Below are 27,191 nucleotides of genomic sequence, written 5' to 3'. Positions count from 1 at the left end.
CACGTTTTTGCTCTTCTCTACTTAAATACCAAGCTTATGTCAGCAATAACATTCAAACTCTTGTACCCAAATCGAACTTGAAGGGCTTCTCTTTTCATCTTCTTCTTTGCCTTTGTTGATTGCATATTCATTTTTGTGATGGAACTCTCATTTTAATACCTAGTTTGGAACACTAGTATTGATTCCTTTTGTTGTGGCAGACTTGCAGTAACTTAGCTGTTCATTTCCCGAGTCTATGATAGCTCTCAAACAAAATGGTAGCAATGCAAGAACCATACAAAGTCTGTAACTTTTAAAAGTTCAAAAGATTACAATGACTAAAGTTCCACCTACACTGCGCATATTACACTGATCAAAATTCACTTCAATAAGACACAACAAGAAAGGGGCAACACATCCTTAATCCTTATATACGACTCCCAGACACACAGTTTACACCGGGAGCAGGACAACGACCCCAATATTGCTCCACTTATTGGATGCTTCTTTTCACGAAAACACTCGAGGATAAAAGCAACAAGCGCAAGCTGTCTAGAATCCAAACAGTCTCAAGAAGAAGCAGCGGGGGTGGAAGATGGATTGAAAGGTTTTTGTTCTGCGCATGTGAGTATTTCGTTAGGCCCTGCCTCCTCCCGACCAACGCCCATCAAGTCGAGATAATACAAATAGTGGGAAATGATGTTGTTCATGGAGTCAACATCACCTTGGTTACAAACATTGTCACCGTAGAGGATGTTCATCGTGGTGCCAAAACCGGGAACTCGTTTAGACAATGTGTCATTCTTTGTGGGCTTCCAATTGCCAACAAAGGCATCATGAGCTGAAGGCTGACCCTTTTTAACCGGGTTCATCCACTGCCAAATTGCGGCTTGGAAAGCCAATGTCGCGTTTTGTTCAATGAATTCGGGATGATTCAACAGATCTACCTTTAGCGCTTCGCCTATAGTTCCATAGTTGTAGTTCCTAAGTAGAAGAACCAAAGAAAAAAAAAAAACATATTTTAGTGCTTATATATGCTAGAAGAATGAAATTTTAATAGTACCTAATAACAGGCATCCGCTTAAGTGGAGCATAACAGAGCAACAAAGAAGAGAGCTCAATCAGCTTGAGTGGTGTCTTGATAAACCCCCTCCCCCCCCCCCCCCCCAAAAAAAAAAAAAACAACTATGTTGCTCGGACTCTCTAAAAATGTTGCTGCAACCGTGTCAAATCCACCAAATATGCACTACTTTTGGAAGATCCGACACACATCGATGACATTTTTGAAAAGTCCAAGCACCATAGCAAAAACGAATCAATAGACAATTTGGATAAATTGGTAACGAAACATTTACCAGTAGATAGGCAAGGCGCCACGACCATAATATTGGACTCCAGGAGAGCATGGGTAGGTTAACTTGAAGTAGTCATCACAGTAATCTTGGCTAGGACTCATTTCCTTGTTATAGCAAAGCCCCCAAGCCAATGGTCCACCTGTAGCGACTCCATAACCACCTGTGTAAAGTCGTAGATTTGCAGAAAGAGAAGAGAAATCAATACAAGGGTAAGCAAGGCTGAATAAACCAGAGGATTTTTAAAACTGAATTTTCTGTCGTTGTACCCACTAGAAGTTATGTATGGGGATCTAAGTTGCGTGGACTCTTCACTTTGGATGCCGCATCCGTGTCGGGTTCTTAAAAAATACACTACTTTTGGAGAATCCGACACGCACCCATTGACATTTTTGAAGAGTCTGAGCAACATAGATGGGGATACAACTGAATAGAACCATTGATCATGCCCATGAAAACAACTTTAGCAATAATGATTAGCAAGTAAATCCAAAGATCATCTGCTTTGAAGTAAATATGTCACTATCAACAGAGGGACCATCTATCTTATACATCTAGAGAACTGAGAAAGGCTAAATTTTGGCTGACAATAGAGATAAGTTATTAAGTTTTATGCCTGGGATAGCTATTCTTTCAAGAAGACGGCAATTGGAAGTTAAAAAGCATCTATATATATATATATATATATATATATATATATCTATTATACAAAGGTCTAGCTAGATAATATACACACACGCGCTCGAACACAGAGAGAGATACAAATCAAACAACAAGCTCACCGATTTTTAAAAGGAGAGAATATTAGGTGACTGTCTTAAATGGAACATTTTTGTTATTCTCATTATCTAGATTAGGCCAACTAAATTGCTCAGATGTCTATAGAATTAGTTCATCATATGTTAATACACTGCACCAAAATCTCAAGGCCTATATCATATTACTTGAGACTCAAGACCCAAACTAATGTCAAACAAGGTGAGTTTCAACCAGTGATTTTACGCAAGCTGTTGATCTTTTCTAAGTACTGTTATAATTGATCAAATTAAAGTTCAATCATGACCCATATACATTTTAATCCTTAGAAGATCAAAGTTTTTCATGACTTTTTCTTATTCCAAAAAACATTCTCAATTCCTTGAGTTCTCTACGAAAATGTTCTCAATATTAATTTCAAAATCTGAAGGAAATTAAATATCTCCATGGTCTAAATATCTGTCCATTCATCTATTTCACCATTTCCTGAACAACAAAGCAACAAAAAGCTATGCTGCTCGGATCCTTCAAAAATGCCTCCAGGTGCATGTCAGCTACTCCAAAGTTATGTATTTTTTTTCAAGGATCCGACATGGGTGCAACAACATTTCCGGAGGATCTGAGCAACATAGGCAAAAAAAAAGGAAAATATTTGTAAATAAATAAATAAGACACAATCAACAATTATGGCTCAATCCGATATATATATATATATATATATCACTCAATCCGAGTCTATAACTCAAATGGTCAGTCAACTATTTGAAATTATATACTAAAGTCATTTTCTTGTAAGACAAATCACAATAGTCACTTAACTATGCAGGTATCACTCAAAAGATCGCTCAACCATCAAATACCTGTTTTACCCTCGAAATTATCAACCATTGTTGTCTTTTACTTTTTTTTTTAATTATTATTATGATATCTATATAATAGACTTACTACCAAATAATTATTTATGAATTAAAAAGGTGAAAAATAATTTCAAGAATATATATATAATATTGGAAATAATAAAATAAGTAAGCACAACAAAAAACAATTAATTAAATAATATAACAACAAAAACTCAAAAAAAATAAAAAATACACAATTGAGAAGAAAAAGAAAATAAAAGCTTTTAGAAACTAGAGGATCTCCAAAAATCTGCCACTTATTCATGCAACATGTAACACCTCGTGCATTCGGGCTAAGATTTGACTCATAAGACGGGGGTATAATGAATCCAATTTTAGTATTATATAAATGGTGTTTGAAACCCAATCAAGACATGAGAAGAGTCCTTGAGCAAAAGAAAGTCGGAAGCTACCCTATGGAGCGTGTTTTTAAGTGAGTTTGCACCATGTCTAAATTAAAATGAGTATACGGAAAAATCCGTAAGGAATTTGGGAAAATTTCCTTCGTGAAAGTTGTATATATTTGAATTACCTTTCCAACGGTATATTATAGAGGCCAAACAGACATCTGTACAAAATGTTATGCCCGTTTTACTAAAACAGTGTTTTGGGATATACGGTACGGGCCGTGAAAATTATACGGGCCATATATTCCAGCCGTAAAACTGGTCCAGAAAGCCCAAATTACTGTAATGGATGTACGGTTACATATACGGTCCGTAAAACTTTTATGGACCGTAAAATAGGGCGTAAAATGGGTCAGATATCAATTTTAAAATTTCGTTTTAAGGCTTTTTCACTTTATTTTTCACACCCCCAAGCCCTAGAACGACCTTCTATTATCTCCCATCATCAAGAACACTAAGGTAAGACTATTCTAATCATTCCAAGTCAATTCTAATATATATCCTTGTAATCTAAACAAGTATCATCATTCCAAAACTAGGGTTTTCAAGAAAACCCATCTCAAGGTTCAAGAATTCAAAATTTTGGAAATCTTCTTCAAAGCTCAAGTCTTTAATTCAAGTTTTGGAGCGACTAAGGTATGTAGAGTTACTATCTACGCGTGGGAACATCATTGTTCTTCCCCATGCCTCATAATCCATAAATTATGATTCTTTACGAAAACTAGGGTTTCTATACCATGCTCATGATAACCCTAGGTCCATGTCCATGATTATATTATCTATGAATTGTTATAATTCCATGATTATATTATCTATGAAGATAATTCCCGACTTCCAACTTACTTCCCGTCTTGCAACTCTCTTAAGAATTATTCGTAGCCTCATAATCTACATATATAATTATTCATAATATCATTAGGATCATCGTCATACGCTCGTCTTAAACACTTAATGAAAGTCCTTTTAGATTCTGTCGAAATTCAGGCAGCATTTCCCCTGTTTATGTGCCTAGCCCGAAATTCCAATTCAACAACCAACAACATCGACAACAATACCAATAGTAGTAACATCATTTCCAACACCAACATATGCCATACAACAGCCCACACACTGTTGTCCAAATTTCTCAACCAACCAACTTGGGGTACGACTAATTAATAACTTTATTTCCGCAAAGAAGTCGAAATTAATACTAACAACATCAAGAACAACATCCTTAAAATTCTACAAGATGAACATATACATATCTTATCCAAAATTCTCTTCAAGCCTCGATCCATAATTCAACAACATCAACACAATAAACTATAACTCTATTCTTGCAATTATTCCTTAATCAAACTTGATAAAGAGAGAGATTTGAAGATTCATACCTTGTTTTATGAAAGCAGCAAAATCTTCAACATTTTCTTGTTCCCATGCTCCTCTAACTCCAAACGAAATTATATTCGTGACTGTACGGTGCCCGGACTTCGATTAGTACTTCGTAGCTTGAAATTTCACTCAAAATCCTCAATTTTAGGTAGCATGAGAGGCCCTTTTTATGGCTGAATTTTCTGGAAATTTTTGGATGAAAAAAATGGGGCTTTAACCCTTTTTATAGGGGCTGAGGCGGCGCACTGTAGCTACATTACTGTAGCAGTACTGTAGCGCCCTGTTTCTGCGTCAACAGTTCAGTTTGTAACGTCTATAATTCTCTACTCCGATGTCCTATCAACGAGCGGTTTGTTGTATTACAAACTAGACTCGACGAACTTCATTTTTGGATTTTGAAACACCTTAAAACTCCATATATACTAGGAGATATGCGCCTCCACAATTGACTAAAAATTCTTCCAGCGTTTCTCAAATTTTCGTCGAACTTATTTTGTTCAATTTGCTCGATCTCGAAATATTCCGAAACTCTCCATACATGATATTTATCACTTATTATACTAATAATGGCCATTTTCTTGTGTTTCAAAATACTTTTTCCCGATTACGACTTACGAGATCGTAATTCACCATTTTTTTTCGTTGTTACGTACTTTCCATGGCTTGTGCCTTTCAAAACATCATGGGACGTCTCCGACACTCCATTACTACGGTGAGGTACATGTCATACTCATGCTCTGAAAACGCGGGGTATAACAGGGCCTTGTCCCATTAATTATGTTTTCCTGTCAGACTCATGATAGAGGTTTCATAGACTAGACAAGTCAGTTATGTTATGTTAGACATTCGGAGTCGTATAGCCATTTTGGCTCATTCATGTTATTTCCGCACTCATGTTTAAATAAGTATTTTTATTAAGTATTATGACTTACTACGTTTTATAAAGGCTCATCATGCATTCACGTTATATTCCGCTCATGTTATGCCTCATGATGATTCAGCAAGCCATGTGGTTCGCTCGGTCACATGCAGCAAGGCACCGAGAGCCGTGTTACGCCCAGGCCATGGTTCGGGGCGTGACAAAACTTGGTATCAGAGCCTAGGTTCAAGTGTCTTAGGGAGTCTATGAAACCGTGTCCAGTGGGGTCACTTTTATATATGTGTGAGGGCCCCATACATATAAACAGTTGACCACCAAGACATTCAGGATTGTCTCACTTCTTTTATACTCTAGATCGTGCAGTTAGAGCAGTACTTCATGAATCCTTCTAACTCGTGCGAATTTCGTATTTCAGAAAATGCCTGCAAAAAGGAAGTACACCAGAAAAGCCACAACCACCAGCCAGGGGGCTACTGCAGAGGCAACTCGCGAAGAGACTGTTCCGACTCAGACAGCAGCCCCCACTGCTCCTACAGCTACGCCTCCTAACACTTCGGACATGGATGTTAGAGGAGCCATCTGATACGCTCAAATTACACCTATTAATGGTATAACGCGGACGTTGTCAAATATAGTAACCCAACAAGGTTGGGGTTGAATCCCACAGGGAATATGGTGTGAAAAGGTTACCAAAATCGTAGATGCTAAGTTCTAGGTCTAATGTCTTAATCCGATAATTGGTGTAAAAGTTGGTTGTTTCTATGACTAATTGCTAAACTATTGCTTTGGTGGAAATTTATGGTAAAAGAAACTAAGGTTGTGTCCCCGTTAGATAGGGTGTATGATCATAGGTATTGATCTTGATATACTTGTAATGGATCATTATATGAATGCACTTAATCTCTATGTGAATCTCTACTATTTCCCGATAAATAAAGATTATATCTTTCTATGATTTTTCCAAATATAAGAAAGTGACTATGAAGAACGATTAATCATGCCAAGTAAATTGTTCTTATTCCTAAGTGAATTTATTAAACAAAGTTTAAAGCTTTGAGTTCTTGTTAATTATTCTTACCAATCCTAATTATTTTCCCAAATAAATTAGGGTTTATGGTTTTAATCAATGTTTGCAACTATTAATTATGAATGAAGAATGAAGAATAACTAAACCCTAATAATCCATTATGTGTATATCAATCACAAACCCAATCACAAAACACCCATCATTGGGTTCACAACCCTAGTAGGGGAATTTAACTACTCATAAAGAAAGAAGAACAATGAGAAATAATAATAATAATCATAAAGCTTACAATTGATTGAATGGACTTGAGAAATTACTTGCAATTGTTTGTAATCTCCAAAAGAGCTCAAAAATATAGATACTTATGCTAAGAAATATAAAAACTGAGGTCTGAGGCAAAAAGCTCTGTACAAGAACCCTACAATTAAGTATTTATAGGAGCCAAAATCGTGAGAAGTGAAAAGACACAATTGCCCGTCGGGCTCGGTTTACGTTCCATTTTACGGTCCGTAAAACTGTTATATGGACCGTAAAATTACTTCCTCTCCTTCGTCAAATATCACAGCCTTTTTACGATACAATTTGACAATCCGTACAACAGTTTTACGGACCGTATAAATGTCCCGCAGAAATGGCTCGTCGATCATTGCTCACTGTGACCACTATACGGTCAATTTGACGGTCCGTCAAATACTTTTACGGTCCGTATAATTGTTCCGCAGAAATGGTTCGTCTATCATTGCTCACTGTGACCACTATACGGTCAATTTGACAGTCCGTATAAGGTTTTTACGGCCTGTCTAATTGCTCCGTCAAACTGCCTCTTCAGTGACTCTTATTTTCTCCACTTCTTCAACTTTGGCCATCAAAACACTTGATACCTGAAATCCACTAAAAAAACACATTAAATCACGTAGACTTTGCTTAAAAACAAGTAACACTTATAGTCGAAAAGCATCAATTGTGGCGTAAAATCACGCCACATCAACACCCCCAACTTAAAGTGTTTGCTTGTCCTCAAGCAAGCCATACAAAACAACGACTCAATCTACACCTAGATATCATAGAATAACAATGTCTACATCGATTTTGACTCGGAACTTCTGGCATGCATGCTTTCCTTCAACTGACCACCCAAACTGTCTATTGTAAAGCAATATTACACAACTTAAGAACGTTATGACTAACCATGAAGCTTCAATACATGACATTACATTACATTATCGAACATATTATAATGCACACAAACGCTACTTTCGGCGGTCACTTTATTTTGTTCAATTCTCATCCTTATGCCCTCACATTGACCAAATAATGTACCAACACACATATATACGACAAGAATGGGACGAAGATGAAAGAGAAGAGAAAAACACTCAACACTCACAAAGAATTCATATTTACACATGCAAATACCATAGGCTTGCCCTTATTTTCTATGTTTTCATCCTAGGCTCGTTCGATTGTGATCACATTAGGACTTGTTTCGGCTTGTGATGTAGGCTTAGGGATGGGTAGGATGTAATTTGGGTATTAGTGACTCACCCTCCTTGACACTACAACATCTCTTTACCTTGATTCGCCTCTTTTCCTTTCTTTCACGTTTTCGATCTCGATGTGGTTTTATTCCTATCCAACTAGCAGTTCTTTTTGTGTTTCAATTTTCTGTTTTTTTTTTTTTTTTTTTTAGTATCAACTACCACATCGACTCTCTACTAGCAATTTCACCACCCCCAACCTTTGTTCTCAACATCTACTTCACATTTAATTTACCCCCAACTTAGGAGTTTTGCCTCGTCTATCTAGTAGCATCAAGGAGGAAACGAGTGCGAAGATGGATAATTTTCACAACGGGTGAGGTTTCATTCGGCTAGCCAAGAAAAGGATCAAAAAGGCTCAAAAAGGGAAAACTAGTGATATTTTCAGCTTTTGGTGAGGCTTATTTAGGCAAAGTGACTTATTAACACAAAGAAAACCTAAGATCATTTCACAACTAAACTAACTTTCAGATTTCAAACAAGACCAACCAGGCAAGTTCTAGATTATGCATGCGTAAACCGAATTAAACTAACAACTCACACACATATCAGCATAAGGATAATCATTTTTACACTTGTGACTTCCTAAGTAGTCATTCATCACACACAATACCCCAATAATCAAAATGTCATATAAAAAATCAATCATGTCAGACAATAACTGTTCTAAGTCTGCATTTTTCAATATTTCTGAGGGGTCTAAAATTTTCAACAAACCACAACACATGCCATCAGTTACAAAGTAACACCAAATAAGTCAAAGTTATTCTACTCAAACTAAGCAACATCTTAAACATGCCAGTTTCAGCAAAATAAAACCACCCTCAGGAAAAGAACTCTGGTAAAGAAAAGCCGAGGGGGTTCCTAAACACATATTTACTCACCACTATTATCAAATAGTCCCACCCCCAACTAAAGAAGCATGCATTGTCCCCAATGCATGTAAATAAGCAAACCAAAGGGATAGGGCTACCTGAAACGCTCTAGGCGTCCTGCACGTCCTGAGGTCTCGTCACCTCAGTAGTGGGGTCCAGTGCCTGCTCTGCCGCTGGAACGGTAGTACCAACAACTGGCTCTATCAGACTCTGAGAGCGCGATTGCCCCCCTGAACCCATAGTACTAGCCTTTGCCGGTAGCACAACACTAGGCACTGTCATCTCAACAGGAAGGGTATGGCTGGATGACGCCCCTGTAAAATGGGTCTCCTCACGAGAGCGTCGCTGAACCTTTCGAAACTGATCTTCCTTCTCACTGTCATCCTCCTCATCATCAGTCTCCCCGTCCTTCCTAGGCCTTTTGCTGGTAGCCCGAGGTGGGGAATCATCTCCCAGCAAATCGACAACAGGCAACAGAGATGCTAAATCTAAATTCTGTGCTTGTGGCGGGGTTGCAGACGCAAGTCCCTCTTTTACCTTCAACGCTAGCACATCTTTCTTCAATTGCATCAACTCTGTCTGCTTCGTCCCTAGATCGACTGTGGGGCCTACCTTCTCAAGACCCAGAATCCGCCGCTCAAGGCCATCGATCCTAGAATGGATGAGTTTATGGGAATCCTCCCACTTCTTCCGTGCGGGATCCAAGGCTGCTGCCACCCTTTTATCTATATAACCCTGCAGCTGTCCCATCAAGTTTGCAACTTGGCAGTCTGCCCTGTCTGCTTTTACAAACGCGTCATGGAAATTTTGAGCATTAAACTGTATCATAACACCGCCAGGTAAGGCTGTAGAAGCTGAGGCCACATGGCTTCTCTGAGAGGTAGGAGTGCTGGGAATAGCTGGAGCTGCCTGGGAGGAGGGCCCTGTAGATGTATCCACGGTGCCCGAAATGAACTGATCTGATGTGCTTGTGGCAGTCAGCCTCTCCTGCGATGTCTCGGGAGCTGCTGGCTCATTTCCCTGGGATGCTGGAGGAGGCAGCCCAGCAGCTAGCTCTATAGGAACATCTGGAGTAAGGTGGATGTCCCCATCTCGACTCTTCCAAAGGTCATACACACTCTTGGCTATTAACCGATGATCTCGATGTGCATAATGATCTAGATTTTCCCGTAAGCACAACGCTGTAATGAGGCAGGGATATGCTAGTGACAACTCCTTGGTCATTGCTCGGTGATGAATTTGTTGAACCACCAACTCTCCCACATTTATGTTGTACCTTGACATGATGGCCGCTACTAGTATGGCCCGCTCAATCGTCAACATATTATCCGCCTGACTGGGGTACAACCTATGAATCAACACGCTCCACCAAAATTTTCCTTCCACGGACAAATCGGCTTTCTTTATTGGTAACGAGGTGTTTTTACTCTATTCAGGGGAACCCCGTGCTATCACTGACGCAACCCATGGTAACTCAGCCAGTTTGTCGTTCCGATCACCACCCAATCTGTATTGAAGCTCATCTGTGTTTGGAGGTGGTACATAATCGGGGCCAAAGTAGAAACGATTGATCGTCTCAGTAGAAATATTGATTCGCTTGCCTCGGACTGTCACTTCTGTCAACGGGGGTGGCTTCTTTTTCCTAAGTTGAACTGGCTTGAAGGTATTTTTCATTTCCGCCGCATAGTTAGCATAAAACTCCCGTACTAGAGACGAGATGTACTCCCCTGGAGGGTGGCTAATGAAATTCCACTGATGGTGGTCAAGAGTAGCAAGAAGCCGTGGAAAACCCGCCAGTCTATCTAGGTTAATTCGTTTCTCCTCATGGATGCTTTTCTTCGGGCCACCCCCTTCTTTTTCTTCAAGCCCCTGCTCGTATATTTCTTTGGAACCCGACACGGAAAACCTAACACTGTGTTCTGATTTTTCCTTCATTCGGATTTCCTTCAGCCTGGCAGCCTCCACCTCATCTTCCGAGCTGCTAGATGATGTAGACGTGTCCTTCTCTTCAGACTGGGAGGACACTTGTACCTGAGTTCCACCACTAGCTCTAGTGAGTCTTGCTGCTAGTGGTTCGTCATCCCCTGCACTAATTTCTCCTTGGTCGGGCTCATCACGGAAGCGTTGGCTACTTTGAGCTCTGTCCCTACCTCGTGAAGTGGTTGGAGCGCTTCCTCGAACTTTGGGAGGCATACCTGTAGAAAGCAAGTAAGTGTCGCCTGCAAATTATATGTGAGATGCACAAGTTGCATTGAATTAAAGCGTCAAGTGTGTTGTTTGGATCATTTGACGGTGATGTTTTAAGGTCCGTAGAAATTTCTACGTTCTGTCAAACCTACCGTCAAATGGTTACAGTGATTGTTGGCTGGTGGGATCATTTGACGATGAGGTTTTACGGTCTGTAGAAATTTCTACGGTCCGTCAAACCTACCGTCAAATGGTCACAGTTAGTGGGTTTTGTTTGGATCATTTGACGATGAGTTTTACGATCCGTAAAACAATTTTACGGATCGTCAAACCAACCGTCAACTGGTCACAGTACCTTATAGTCTCATTAAAAATTTGACGACACAACTTGACGAACCGTCTAAATTTTTACGGTCCGTCAATGTTGTAGTCGAATTGTTCCACTCAGTTCATGTTGTTCATTGTTACACTCGACTCTTTAATTCACAGACAAGATTATACATTCCCGCCCCCTTGTAGAACTCATATAAAGCCGGGGCTACTCAGACTTCACCCTTTTCTTTATCGATTTTCCTTTTTGGCATTTCATCGAACAGTTGGCGGACATCACAGTGATTGACTCCAAAGGCTTGAACAAAATCATTGAAATGCCCTCCAACCCATCATATCATCAGTTATGAGTTCATCAATAGACAAATTTATGCACACACCCCAATCCCAACATATATTATCAATTATGAGACATAATTCCCATTGATGATCATAGGAACATAGAATCACATACCTGTTTGCTTGTTGAAGTTTGTAGTATAGCACACAATCACTAATTTCCCAACAGGGACCTTGGTTTCGTTAAGATAACCAGCAAAAAAATAATAATATATTTTTACCCCAAAATTTGAAATATAAGACGGCTGGGAATTTTTTTTTTGTTGCTAAGGGAGAGAAAGATGGTTAAATGGAGAAAGGAAAGAGGAGACGTGGGGTGTAAGTGTAGGGAGTGGGTGGGGGGAGTTGAACGAATTTGTGTGAAGTGGGAATATGAAAGGAGTTGGATCTGTATTTGAATGGGAAATGAAAATGTAAAACCAGCGGACTCTTTATATTCTTTAAAATAAAAACTATCGGATAATTTTTTTTTTGAATGTTTTACGGATTGTAAAAACGTTTTACGAACCGTAAAAATGTTTTACGGCTTACATGGGAACAACAAAATGGCATCCTTTATTGTGACGGTTTTACGCTTACATTTGACGGACCGTAAAAAATTATACGGTCGTCAAATGTAGCGTAAACGCATCACAGTGAGCAGGTTTTGTTTGTAAAATTAAGCGGTCCATTTTATGGTCCGTCAAATGATTTGACGGTCCTTCGAATGTTCCGTCTAACGGTTGCACTTGTTTCTCCACTTGTTCATATCCTTCACCAAAACAAACATTACCCTATATCCAACTAGAAACCTGAATGAAAATAAATATTACACTTGGGTTGCCTCCCAAGAAGTGCTTGATTTAACGTCGCGGCACGACGGTGGTGATCATTTACTCCTTATGTTGGTGCACCAGATCATTGTTCGTTCCGAGGTGCTTCAACCTGTATCTGTCAACAATCCTATCCAATTGCTCCATGGGGTGAAACACCTACCACCTCAAACGGACCAGACCACCTCGATTTAAGCTTACCAGGCAGCAACTTCAACCGAGAGTTAAACAGCAATACAAGATCACCCTTATAGAACTCTCGCTTCAGGATCTTCTTGTCATGGTATTGCTTCATCCTTTCTTTATAAAGTGCTGCGCTCTCATATACTTGGTACCGAAATTCATTCATCTCATTTAGTTGAAACAACCTGAGCTTGGTTGCTTCCTCCCAATCCATATTCAGTTTCTTAAGCGCCCACATAGCCTTGTGCTCAAACTCAACCAGCAAGTGGCAAGCTTTTCCGAACACAAGCTTGAAGGGTGAAGTCCCAATCGGGGTCTTGAACGCAGTCCGGTATGCCCACAGAGCATCATCGAGCTTGCGGGCCCAATCAGTTCTATTTGCATTCACGGTTTTTGCTAGAATACTTTTGATCTCCCTATTGGATACTTCAACCCGTCCACTTGTATGAGGGTGATAAGGTGTTTCCACCCTATGTTTTACACCATAGTTCTCCATCAATCCCGCGAAAGCTCTATTACAAAAGTGTGATCCACCATCGCTGATTATAGCCCTCGGAGTACCAAAACGAGTAAATATGTTCTTCTTGAGGAATCCCATGACACTCTTGGCCTCGTTATTAGGTAAAGCCACCGCTTCTACCCATTTTGACACATAGTCCACAACAACCAAGATGTATTTCATGCCACCTGAGCTCACAAAGGGTCCCATAAAGTCAATCCCCCAAACATCGAACACTTCTACCTCCATAACAAAATTCATAGGCATTTCTTGCCTTTTTTCGATATTCCCTTGCCGCTGACATTGATCACAGGACCGAACCAATAGCTTAGAATCGTGGAAAATGGTCAGCCAGTAATAGCCGCACTCAAGTACCTTAGCTGCAGTTCAGTTTCCGCTATGGTGACCCCCAACAGGAGAGTCATGGCATGCTTTTAGAATTTCCATCACTTCACTTTCCGGAACGCAACACCGAATGATATTGTCAGCGCATGTTCGGAACAAATAAGGCTCGTCCCAGTAGTACTGTCGAGCGTCCCGCAAGAATTACTTCTTTTGGTAGGCTTTGATATCGTCTGGAACTATCCCTGTTACCACATAATTGGCAATGTCAGCATACCACGGGGCCACCTCATTTGACACAGCCAACACCCTCTCATCCGGAAAAGCATCCTCTATATCAAGCTCATGAGAAGGTCTCCCAGCTTCTTCCAACCGAGAGAGATGGTCAGCAACCTGGTTTTCAGTGCCCTTGCGGTCCTTCACCTCAAAATCAAACTCTTGCAGCAATAGCACCCATCTGATCAGTCGCGACTTTGCTTCCTTATTTGCCATGAGGTATCTCAAGGCTGTGTGATCAGTATAAACCACAACTTTGGACCCCAACAAGTTGGCCCGAAATTTCTCGAAAGCAAACACAATGGCAAGCAGCTCTTCCTCCGTCACTGTGTAATTCATCTGTGCAGCATTCAGTGTTCTGCTAGCATAATAGATCGGGTGCATAATTTTATTGTACCTCTGCCCAAGCACAGTTCAAATGGTAGGGACCAGTGAGGAGCAACAATGATAGGAGAAGTAGTGAGACGCTCTTTTAACTCCTCAAACGCCTTCTGGCACTTCTCATCAAACACAAATTTAGCCTCTTTTTCAAGAAGCTTGCACAATGGATTGGCAACTTTGGAGAAATCTTTGATGAAGCGCCTGTAGAACCCAGCATGTCCCAAGAAACTTCGGACACCTTTGACTGAGATAGGTGGAGGAAGTTTTGAAATCACATCAATTTTTGCTTGATCGACCTCGATTCCCTTTTCAGAGATTTTGACCGAGGACGATTCCTTCCTTCACCATAAAATGGCACTTCACCCAGTTTAGCACCAGATTGGTCTCCTCACACCTTTTTAGCAGTTGACCCAGATGGCCAAGACAGTCTTCAAACGAATCACCCACAACAGAAAAATCATCCATGAACACCTCCAAGAAATCCTCTACCATGTCAGAGAATATTGACATCATGCACCTCTGAAAAGTGGCTGGTGCATTACACAGACCAAACGGCATCCGGCTGAATGCAAATGTCCCATAAGGACAAGTAAAAGTGGTCTTCTCCTGATCCTCTAAAGCGATGTTGATTTGATTGTAGCCCGAATAACCATCAAGGAAACTTTAGTAGGAACGCCCTGCTAACCTATCAAGCATCTGATCAATGAAGGGCATAGGGAAATGTTCCTTGCAAGTGGTTGTGTTGAGCTTGCGATAATCCATGCAAACTCTCCATCCGGAGACAGTTCTGGTCGGGATCAACTCATTCTTTGCATTCGGCACAACAGTTATGCCGCCCTTCTTAGGAACACATTGGACCAGGCTCACCTATTTACTATCCGCAATTGGGTAAACCACGCCCGCATCCAGCCATTTGATGATCTCTTTCTTGACGACCTCTTGCATATTCTCGTTCAGTCGCCTCTAATGATCTACACTCGGTTTGCTATCTTCCTCCAACTGGATTTTGTGCTCACAGATTCCAGATGGAATACCTCGAATGTCTGCTATTGTCCAACCGATGGCACGTCTAAACTCCCTCAACACCTCCAAGAGCTGCAAAATCTGCTCCTCAGTCAATAGGGCTGAAACAACCACCGGTAATGTATTGTTCGGACTAAGGAACTCATATTTCAGATGTGATGGGAGCTATTTAAGCTCCATCTTAGGTGGCTTAATAATTGAGGGCTTTGCTGGAGGAGTTGTTCTATGTTCAAGATCAAGATTCAGCTTCTTTGGGTGGTATGTGTATGAGCCCAACCCAACAAGTGAGTTAACTGTCTCTACGTAACCTTCCATGTCTTCAGCATCGAAATTCATAAGAATACTAGCTAAAGCCTCACCCAAACTTTCGTCTTCCATCTTGAACTCCACTGTTTCATCAACAACATCGAATGAATCAATTACCGAAATACTCTCGTAGGCACTTGGTAACTTCATCCCTTTGCTAGCCTGAAAAGTCACTTCTTCATTGTTGACTCAGAACTTTATTTCATCTTTTTCTGAATCCATCAGAGCCCTCCCTGTAGCAAGGAAAGGTCTCCCCAGAATGATAGGAATGTCCCGATCAACAACACAGTCAAGAATCACAAAATTAGCGGGCAACATAAAATCACCAACCCGCACAATGATATCATCAACCACCCCAACAGGTCTTTTGATAGACCTATCAGCCATCTGCAATCTCATTGTAATCGGCCTTGGCATCCCCAAACCTGATTGTTTATATATAGCAAGGGGCATCAAATTTATACTCGCCCCATTATCACACAAAGCACGAGCAAAATCATGGTGCCCAATAGAACAAGGAATGGTGAACGCCCCAGGATCTCCCTTTTTCTGTACAGTTGTGGTTGAAATGATGGAACTCACAGTGTGAGTCAAACTCACGGTTTCATGTTGCACCGTTTTCTTCTTGGTCAGTAAATCCGTCAAATATTTCGCAAAACCGGGCATCTCCTTGACAACTTCCAAGAAGGGAAAATTTAGAGATAACTGCTTCAGCTGATCATAATACTTCTCAAACTTAGCATCTTCTTTCTTCTTTTCCAACCTCTGAGGAAAAGGAGGTTTAGATTTGAAAAGCTGTGTCAAAGGGCGGAGAGCCCCTTTTATAGCCTGCTTGCTTGTGTTATCAGCTTCCCTCACCATCTCTGGAATATCATCACCCTTCTTGTCTGTAACAATCTCATCAGCGGTGATGGGTGCCTCAGACTGCACCTCATTCTCTTCATCTATCGGCTCAAGATCAATCACCTTCTCAGCAGCCCCCTGTATTGTTTTACCACTTCTAGTAGTGATGGAAAACGCACGGTCTATACTGCCTCCCCCATTCTTGGGATTTAGAATAGTGTCACTTGGAAGTCCTCCCTTTTTTGGAGGGTGCTGTTCTCTAGAAATATCCCTCATCTGCGACTCAAGCTTCTGAATAGCCGCTGTATGAGAACCCACTGTTTTTGTCAGCCCAGATAAAGTCCTTTCAGACTTAGATTGATTTGCCAAAATCTTCTCAAGCATTGCTTCAACCTTCGAACCACCTTGCTCTGGTGACTCACCTTTCGGTGGTATATAAGGATTGGAACTCTTGTTCCCAAAATTGTTGTTGTTGTTGTAGCTCCTGTGGTTTCCACCACCATAATTATTGTTGTAATTCCTAGAGCTGTTGTAAGAACCTTGACCTTGCTGCGATCTCCATTGATTCTGACTCTGATAGCCACCTTGGTAATTCTGTCTTTGAAATCCCCCTTGAGAGTTGTTAACATAGTTAGCATCTTCAACCTGCATAGGTGGCCCATCAAGGAATGGACCATCTTGAGCATGGTACATCCCTTTTGGCAAGATTGTATCATCTTCACAAACATTTACCTTCTTGATTTGCGATTCATCAAACTTCTTCGTCAGCAGGGAAATATTTGTTGCAAGTTCTGCCAATGTTTGCTATGTGTCTTGATTCTCCTTCACTATATTCTGGAGCATAGCACTACCATATGGTACCACATCAGCATTGTTTGAGTGCCAAACTTGATTATGAGTGGTTAGCTTGTTAAGTATGGTGGTCACTCGTCGAAAGGTCTTGTTCATAAAACAACCATCAGCTGCATTATTAGCTACTGACTGTGTCACTGGATCTAACCCTCGGTAGAACTTCTCCATCAATATATTTTCCGAAAAACCATGATTCGGACTCCTCTGCAAATACTCTTTGAATCTCTCCCATGCTTCATATAGTTGTTCCCCCGGACGCTGCTTAAATTCATATATCTTGTCACGAATTTCAGCCTTTTTGCTAGGGGGTACCGCTTTGTGAGAAAAACAGCTACCATCTCTGCCCATGAAGTAATCGAATTTCGGGGCAGCTTCTCAAACCATGTTCTTGCCTCTCCAGCTAAGGAATATTTGAATAACCTCAACCGAATAGCATCTTGTGAAACATTGTTTTGGATGTGATTAGCACACACATCCACAAAATTCTGCAAATGACGTTGAGGGTCATTCTCGGTAGAATTCCGAAAGTATCCCTCAAGTTTCAACAACTGGCATAGAGAGGAATCAATTTTCACAGTAGCAGCTCCAACTCGAGGGTGAACAATAGGAGATGCATAGTCCTCCTCCGGAACAAGTTCAGCGAAAATGTTCTCATCGTCTGATTCATTCGCCTGATTGTTCACCAGATTTCCCTGGTTTTCAGCACGTTGATTTTGCTGATGTCGATTCATGTTCACCTTATTTACACAAAGTAGCAAACAAGGTGTGATGGAATAAGAAAAAGACTTTAATCAAAGCAAACACAATTTAGTAATTTCAAAACTGAATTCCCCGGCAGCGGCGCCAAAATTTGATACGCTCAAATTACACCTATTAATGGCATAACGCGGACGTTGTCAAATATAGTAACCCAACAAGGTTGGGGTCGAATCCCATAGGGAATATGGTGTGAAAAGGTTACTAAAATCGTAGATGCTAAGTTCTAGGTCTAATGTCTTAATCCGATAATTGGTGTAAAAGTTGGTTGTTTCTATGACTAATTGCTAAACTATTGCTTTGGTGGAAATTTATGGTAAAAGAAACTAAGGTTGTGTCCCCGTCAGATAGGGTGTATGATCATGGGTATTGATCTTGATATACTTGTAATGGATCATTATATGAATGCACTTAATCTCTATGTGAATCTCTACTATTTCCCGATAAATAAAGATTATATCTTTCTATGATATTCCCAAATATAAGAAAGTGAATATGAAGAACGATTAATCATGCCAAGTAAATTCTTCTTATTCCTAAGTGAATTTATTAAATAAAGTTTAAAGCTTTGAGTTCTTGTTAATTATTCTTACCAATCCTAATTATTTTCCCAAATAAATTAGGGTTTATGGTTTTAATCAATGTTTGCAACCATTAATTATGAATGAAAAATGAAAAATAACTAAACCCTAATAATCCATTATGTGTATATCAATCACAAACCCAATCACAAAACACCCATCACTGGGTTCACAACCCTAGTAGGGGAATTTAGCTACTCATAAAGAAAGAAGAACAATGAGAAATAATAATAATCATAAAGCTTACAATTGATTGAATGGACTTGAGAAATTACTTGCAATTGTTTGTAATCTCCAAAAGAGCTCAAAAATATAGATACTTATGCTAAGAAATATAAAAACTGAGGTCTGAGGCAAAAAGCTCTGTACAAGAACCCTACAATTAAGTATTTATAGGAGCCAAAATCGTGAGAAGTGAAAAGACACAATTGCCCGTCGGGCTCGGTTTACGTTCCATTTTACGGTCCGTAAAACTGTTATACGGACCGTAAAATTACTTCCTCTCATTCGTCAAATATCACAACCTTTTTACGATACAATTTGACAATCCGTACAACAGTTTTACGGACCGTATAAATGTCCCGCAGAAATGGCTCGTCGATCATTGGTCACTGTGACCACTATACGGTCAATTTGACGGTCCGTCAAATACTTTTACGGTCCGTATAATTGTTCCGTAGAAATGGTTCGTCTATCATTGCTCACTGTGACCACTATACGGTCAATTTGACGGTCCGTATAAGGTTTTTACGGCCCGTCTAATTGCTCCGTCAAACTGCCTCTTCAGTGACTCTTATTTTCTCCACTTCTTCAACTTTGGCCATCAAAACACTTGATACCTGAAATCCACTAAAAAACACATTAAATCACATAGACTTTGCTTAAAAATAAGTAACACTTACAGCCGAAAAGCATCAACTGTGGCGTAAAATCACGCCACATCACCATCCAGTTGTTTACTTAGATCGTTGCCAACCAGGCGCAGCGACAAGAATCAGCCCCTAGCTTAGGTTCTAATGGTGGGTCAAACAGTTCAAGAACTCAGGAATTCTTGCGGATGAAACCTCCCATTTTCACAGGGACTAAAGCTGAGGAGGATCCGCAGAACTATATTGATGGCCTACAGAAAGTGTTTCGTATTATGCATCTCACTGAGATTGAGGCAGCAGAGTTTGGTGCTTTTCAGCTGCAAGATGTTGCTCATATTTGGTATGAGACATGGGAACAATATCGAGGGGAGGATGCATCTCCTACTACTTGGGACGAGTTCGTTGACACTTTCCTTGGCTACTTCGTGCCTATCAAGGTCCGGGAAGCAAAGGCTTTGGAATTTGAGAGGTTGAGGCAGGGTATCTTGACCGTTCAAGAGTACTATCCCAAATTTATTTCGTTGTCCAGATATGCTTCTCACATGGTTCCCGACATGAGGGCAACGGTTAGAAGATTTTTACTGGGGTTGAAACCCGAATTGTATAGAGATACCAAGACTGCTGCTCAGAATGATAAGATGACTATCTGTAAGATCTTGGCATTTGTGCAAGGTAATGAAGCTGAACTGAAGGAAGAAGAAGCTCTGCAGAAACAAAAGGATAAAGAATTCAACAAGAGGGCTAAATCTTCAGGTAACTTTAGTCAGGGAGGAGGTAGGTAGTTCTTTAAGAGTAGGTCAGCAGGACCCGCTCCATCTACAGCTAGTGCCCCAGTCCATAATTTCAGAAATGACAAGAAGCAGAACTGTAGACCATCGAGTTTTTATTCTCAAGCTAGTGTGGGTCAGTCAGCCTATACTATTCCAGCTTGTAGCAAGTGTAGCAAGAGACACTTAGGTGAGTGTCGTATGGGCACAAATGCGTGCTATGGTTGCGGCCAGAAGGGCCACATTCAGAAGGACTGTTCATCAGCTAGACAGGGTACCGGAGGTAATGTGACGCAGTCCACAAATTCAGCAGCTCCTCGTTACAATCAGGCCCAGCAGGGGCGTGGCACGACAAGGTCCGGCAATACAAGCGGTGGTCAGAACCGTTTGTATGCATTAACAGGTCGTCAGGATACAGAGGCTAGAGCAGATGTTGTCACAGGTATACTCACAGTTTTCACTTTTGAAGTATATGCCCTTATTGACCCAGGATCCACCTTATCTTATGTAACCCCTTTTGTTGCTAAAAATTTTGGTATTGAACCTGAAAAATTGTATGAACCCTTTGAGGTGTCCACTCCAGTTGGGGAATCAGTCATAGCTAGACGTATTTATAGGGGTTGCCCAGTCTTAGTCTATCACCGCAGGACCATAACTGATTTAGCGGAATTAGAAATGGTAGACTTTGATGTGATCATGGGTATGGACTGGTTAGCTTCATGTTATGCCACAGTATGTTGTAGAACTAAAGTTGTAAGATTCGAGTTTCCTAATGAGCCAGTCATAGAATGGGAGGGTAATTCAGTAGTGCCTAGAAGTAGATTTATTTCTTACCTAAAAGCTAGAAAAATGATTTCCAAAGGTTATATCTACCACCTAGTTCGAGTCACGGATTCAAATGCCCACACTCCAACTATCCAGTCCGTCCCAGTTGTAAATGAATTTCCAGAGGTCTTTCCCAAGGATCTTCCAGGAGTCCCTCTTGACAGGGAGATTGAATTTGGAATTGATCTACTTCCCGATACTCAGCCGATATCTATTCCGCCATACAGAATGGCTCCAGCAGAGTTAAAAGAGTTAAAATCCCAGTTAAAAGATCTTCTTGACAAGGGGTTTATTAGGCCCAATGTTTCGCCTTGGGGTGCGCCAGTCTTATTTGTCCGAAAGAAGGATGGTTCCTTACGTATGTGTATAGACTACCATCAGCTGAACAAGGTCATCATTAAGAACAGGTACCCTCTTCCTAGAATAGATGACTTATTTGACCAACTGTAGGGCGCCCAATGTTATTCCAATATTGACCTCAGATCAGGCTATCATCAGTTAAAGGTTAAGCAAGTTGATATTCCGAAGACCGCTTTCAGGACCCGTTATGGCCATTTTGAATTTCTTGTTATGTCATTTGGGTTAACAAATGCTCCAGCTGCTTTCATGGATCTTATGAACAGGGTCTTCAAGCCTTATCTTGACTTATTCGTCATTGTCTTCATTGATGATATTTTGGTGTATTCCCGTAATGAGGCTGATCATGCAGGACATCTCAGAATAGTATTGCAGACTCTTAAGGATCGCGAACTTTTTACAAAATTCTCAAAGTGTGAGTTTTGGCTTAAGTCAGTGGCATTATTAGGCCATGTAATCTCAGGTGAAGGTGTTCAAGTTGATTCTCAGAAGATTGATGCCGTAAGGAGTTGGCCCAGACCCACCTCAGTTTCTGATATAAGAAGTTTCTTGGGTCTGGCAGGCTATTATAGACGCTTCGTAGAAGGATTTTCTTCTATCTCTGCTCCGTTGACTAAGTTGACTCAGAAGAAAGTTAAGTTTCAATGGTCAGATGCTTGTGAGCGAAGCTTCGAAGAGTTGAAGAACAGATTGACTTCTGCTCCAGTTTTGACGCTACTAGAGGGAACCAAAGGGTTCGTAGTTTATTGTGATGCTTCGGGAGTTGGTCTCGGATGTGTCTTAATGCAGCATGGCAAGGTTGTAGCTTATGCATCTCGTCAGCTCAAGGTTCACGAAAAGAATTATCCGACTCATGACCTAGAGTTGACAGCTGTAGTTTTTGTACGTAAGATATGGCGTCATTATTTGTATGGAGTGCATGTTGATATTTTCACAGATCATAAAAGCCTGCAGTATATCTTCAAGCAAAGGGAGCTGAATCTTAGGCAGAGGAGATGGCTCGAATTGCTTAAGGATTATGATGTGGATATTCTCTATCATCCGGGGAAAGCAAATGTTGTAGCCGATGCTCTTAGTCGGCGCTCCATAGGGAGTTTAGCCCACGTTGATGCAGATAAGAGGGTTATGATCAAGGAAGTTCACCGTTTGGCTAGTCTTGGAGTTCGACTTTTAGACTCCGGGGATAGGGGTGTGGTTGTTCAGAATAGGGTTCTTTCCTCTTTAGTCGTTGAAGTCAAGGAGAAACAGTTTAATGATCCCTACTTATTGCAGCTGAAAGATGGGATTCACAAGAATAGGACGATGGCTTTCGAACAAGGGGGAGATGATGGTACCTTGAGGTACCGAGGTAGATTATGTGTTCCAGATGTAGATGGGCTCAGAGAGCGAATCATGTCAGAAGCTCACAATTCCAGGTATTCCATTCACCCAGGTTCCACTAAGATGTATCATGATCTTAAGGAGATTTACTGGTGGAACGATATAAAGAAGAATGTGGCAGATTTTGTAGCTAAATGTCCGAATTGTCAGCAAGTGAAAGCCGAACACCAGAGGCCTGGTGGCTTGGCTTAGAATATTGATATCCCCGTTTGGAAATGGGAAATGATTAATATGGACTTTGTATCAGGTCTACCTCGCTCAGCCAGGAGACATGACTCTATTTGGGTGATCGTTGACAGGCTTACTAAGTCGGCGCACTTTTTACCAGTCAAGACCACAGATTCAGCAGAAGATTATGCCAAGCTGTATGTTAATGAAATTGTCAGATTGCATGGGACCCCAGTGTCTATTATTTCAGATCGTGATGCTAAGTTCATGGCGAAATTCTGGAAATCCTTTCAGAAAGGATTGGGTACCAAGGTGAACCTCAGCACAACTTTTCATCCACAGACAGATGGCCAGGCAGAACGTACTATTCAGACTCTGGAGGATATGTTGAGAGCATGCGTCTTGGATTTCAAAGGTAATTGGGATGACCACTTGCCTCTCATTGAGTTTTCTTATAATAACAGTTATCATGCTAGTATTGGGATGTCACCATTTGAAGCTCTGTATGGGCGTAGGTGTAGGTCACCAATTGGTTGGTTCGAAGTTGGTGAATCAGAGTTGTTAGGGCCAGATTTGGTCTATCAGGCAATGGAGAAAGTCAAGTTGATTCAAGAGCGTTTGAAAACGGCTCAGAGTCGCCAGAAGTCTTACACAAATGTGAGGCGAAGGGACTTAGAGTTTCAAGTTAATGATTGGGTATTCCTTAAAGTCTCACCCATGAAAGGTGTTATGAGATTTGACAAGAAAGGGAAGCTAAGTCCCAGATATATTAGACCTTACAGAATTCTACGAAAGGTCGGTCTAGTAGCTTATGAACTTGAGTTTCCACAAGATTTAGCTGCTGTACATCCCGATTTTCATGTGACCATGTTGAGGAAGTGTGTTGGAGACCCGTCGTTGGTTGTTCCGGCTGATACTATAACAGTTAAGGATGGTTTGACTTATGAGGAGATCCCCGTAGCCATTCTTGACCGTCAGGTTCACAAGTTGAGAACTAAGGAAGTAGCCTCAGTGAAAGTCCTATGGGGGAGCCAGAAGGTTGAGGAAGCTACATGGGAAGTCGAGGAGGATATGAAATCCAAATACCCATTTTTGTTTGAACAGCAAGCAGAGAACTCTCAAGGTAACTTTCCATAGCCCATGTCATGTTATGTCTCATGTTTCACGCTCATGTTATATATCCAGCGCTCATGTTTCATGTCTCATGCTTCAGTATCCATGTTCTCATGTAATCACATCCTTTCATGTCTCATGTTTCATGTCATGTTTTTTTTCACATTCATGTATTCAAGCCACGCTCAGCCATATTCTTAACCATGAGCCATCATTCGAGGACGAATGATCCCAAGAGGGAGATATTGTAACACCTCGTGCATTCGGGCTAAGATTTGACTCATAAGACGGGGGTATAATGAATCCAATTTTAGTATTATATAAATGGTGTTTGAAACCTAATAAATACATGAGAAGAGTCCTTGAGAAAAGGAAAGTCGGAAGCTACCCTACGGAGCGTGTTTTTAAGTGAGTTTGCACCATGTCTCAATTAAAATGAGTATACGGAAAACTCCGTAAGGAATTTGGGAAAATTTCCTTCTTGAAAGTTGTAGATCTTTGAATTACCTTTCCAACGGTATATTATGGAGGCCAAACAGACATCTGTACAAAATGTTATGCCCGTTTTACTAAATCAGTGTTTTGCCGATATACTGTAGAATATACGGGCCGTGAACATTATACTGGCCATATATTCCAACCGTAAAATTGGTCCAGAAAGCCCAAATCACTGTAATGGATGTACGGTTACATATACGGTCCGTAAAACTTTTATGGACCGTAAAATAGGGCGTAAAATGGGTCAGATATCAATTTTAAAACTTCGTTTTAAGGCTTTTTCACTTCATTTTTCACACCCCCAAGCCCTAGAACGACCTTCTATTATCTCCATCATCAAGAACACTAAGGTAAACCTATTCTAATCATTCCAAGTCAATTCTAATATATATCCTTGTAATCTAAACAAGAATCATCATTCCAAAACTAGGGTTTTCAAGAAAACCCATCTCAAGGTTCAAGAATTCAAGATTTTGGAAATCTTCTTCAAAGCTCAAGTCTTTAATTCAAGTTTTGGAGCGACTAAGGTATGTAGAGTTACTATCTACGTGTGGGAACATCATTGTTCTTCCCCACGCCTCATAATCCATAAATTATGATTCTTTACGAAAACTAGGGTTTCTATACCATGCTCATGATAACCCTAGGTCCATGTCCATGATTATATTATCTATGAATTGTTATAATTCCATCGTTGAGTTCTTAATATTTCTTTATGATTATTAAGAATCTATCCGTAATCTATGAAAAACTCATATATCTCATTCCACGGGTTCATGCATGCTAGTTTATGATATATTATGTTATTTCAAGAAAATACTATATATGTTTTACAAGTTCATGCAAGCAAGCTATAATTCATAATATCCATATACAAGCAAGTTATATTCATGAAAACCATGGGCAGCAAGTGCCACTTATTTTACATGTTCATGTTTTTGGGAGTTGCTTTAATTACCGAGGAGGGCTTTAGATAGCCTGAAACTACGTAGCCACCATAGGATGAGGATCGCTCCACCCATGTCCCGGACGATCTCTCATAATGACTGGATCCTTTCATATTTTATTAAATCTCATGTTCCCTGGAAAGGACTGAGTGTTCTGCTGGTGGGATGCAAGCACCAGACCATGGATCGGTTATAAGTTATTCCTCTCCCTACCGATAATATTTTTACCATGTTATGTATAAATATATGTATTCACGTTCATGACCATGTTTCAGTCCTTATCATTATTATTTCATGTCCCATGTTATTTCTTTCATTCGCTTTACATACCAATACATTCAATGTGCTGACGTCCCCTTTTATTGCCCGGGGGCCTGCATTTCACGATGCAGGTACGGATTTACAAGACGACGCATCTGCTCATTAGGATCTGCACGTACCAGCTTACTGGTGAGCCCCATCTCATTCGGGGTTTAGACATTGTCTTTCTTTATTTAGTTTTGCATCTAAAGGTATGCTGGGGACCTTGTCCCAATAATTAAGTTTTCCTGTCAGACTCATGATAGAGGTTTCGTAGATTAGACAAGTCAGTTATGTTATGTTAGACATTCAGAGTCGTATAGCCATTTTGGATCATTCATGTTATTTCTGCACTCATGTTTAAATAAGTATTTTTATTAAGTATTATGACTTACTACGTGTTATAAAGGCTCATCATGCATTCACGTTATATTCCGCTCATGTTATGCCTCATGATGATTCAGCAAGCCATATGGTTCGCTCGGTCACATGCAGCAAGGCACCGAGTGCCGTGTTACGCCCAGGACATGGTTCGGGGCGTGACACAACAACAAAAACATACCTAGTGAAATGTGTTGATTCGGGGAGGATAGAGTGTACACAGACCGTACACCTACCTAAGTGGATAGTAACAACAACAAAATAGCGAGATAATCAAACTTGATAAAAAAAAAAAAAAAGAACTTACAAGAAGTTTTACTCCCAACATGGCCAAGAAAAGCAGCAATTTCTTTCATCTGCATTTTTTTACCACCAGTAGTACCAAAACCAAGTGGTTGATAATCAGCTGAAGCAGTAATAAAAGATTTATAATCCCAAAAACCAACAGCGTGTGCTATTGGTGAATTCCTCTTTGAAAACAAATTCTCAAATTGGCATGTCTCAAAATAATCTGATATTGTCAAATTACAACAAAACCTTGACAATTTAGTACATTCCCAATCTTTAGCACACATTTTTTTACCCTTAACTATTTTTACCAATGTTGGTGGCCTAGGTGATTCATTTTCATCACCCTTTGTAAATACAGATATTGAAAGCATTATTAGCATAAATCCTAACACCTTCATCTTTAAAGCTACCATTTTTATCACTGTAGGAAATCAATCCGTGATTTGTATTGATGTATGAAAGTCATTATATACAAAGTAGGTATCTCACTATCAGAAT

General features: G+C 40.4%; 1 protein-coding gene and 1 non-coding gene across 2 annotated transcripts; one reads left to right on the top strand and one right to left on the bottom strand.

Annotated features, from left to right (window-relative positions):
• Positions 1-260: 260 nt before the first annotated feature.
• Positions 261-27,110, bottom strand: LOC132604449 (chitinase-like protein 2). Its single transcript, XM_060317962.1, has 3 exons — positions 26,710-27,110; positions 1,335-1,494; positions 261-963 (listed from the first exon to the last, which is right to left on the bottom strand). The coding sequence occupies exons 1-3, from the start codon at positions 27,104-27,106 to the stop codon at positions 549-551; spliced, it is 972 nt and encodes a 323-aa protein (XP_060173945.1). The 5' UTR covers positions 27,107-27,110; the 3' UTR covers positions 261-548.
• On the top strand, positions 17,645-17,750 carry LOC132604757 (small nucleolar RNA R71). The gene has a single exon (XR_009568859.1). It is a non-coding gene; the product is annotated as a small nucleolar RNA R71 (small nucleolar RNA).
• Positions 27,111-27,191: the final 81 nt, after the last annotated feature.

This window comes from Lycium barbarum, chromosome 7, assembly GCF_019175385.1.
Source record: "Lycium barbarum isolate Lr01 chromosome 7, ASM1917538v2, whole genome shotgun sequence".
Classification (NCBI taxonomy): domain Eukaryota; kingdom Viridiplantae; phylum Streptophyta; class Magnoliopsida; order Solanales; family Solanaceae; genus Lycium; species Lycium barbarum.
This window is presented reverse-complemented; position numbering and strand designations above follow the sequence as displayed.

Bases quoted from the DNA above. Each gene is read 5' to 3' on its own strand.
- LOC132604449 (XM_060317962.1), bottom strand. From the start codon at position 27,106: ATGGTAGCTTTAAAGATGAAGGTGTTAGGATTTATGCTAATAATGCTT. The intron at 1,495-26,709 runs GTAAGTTCTTTT...GACTTTACACAG, and splicing joins TGTTGGGAGTAAAACTTCTT to GTGGTTATGGAGTCGCTACA. The intron at 964-1,334 runs GTAAATGTTTCG...TCTTCTACTTAG, and splicing joins GGCGCCTTGCCTATCTACTG to GAACTACAACTATGGAACTA.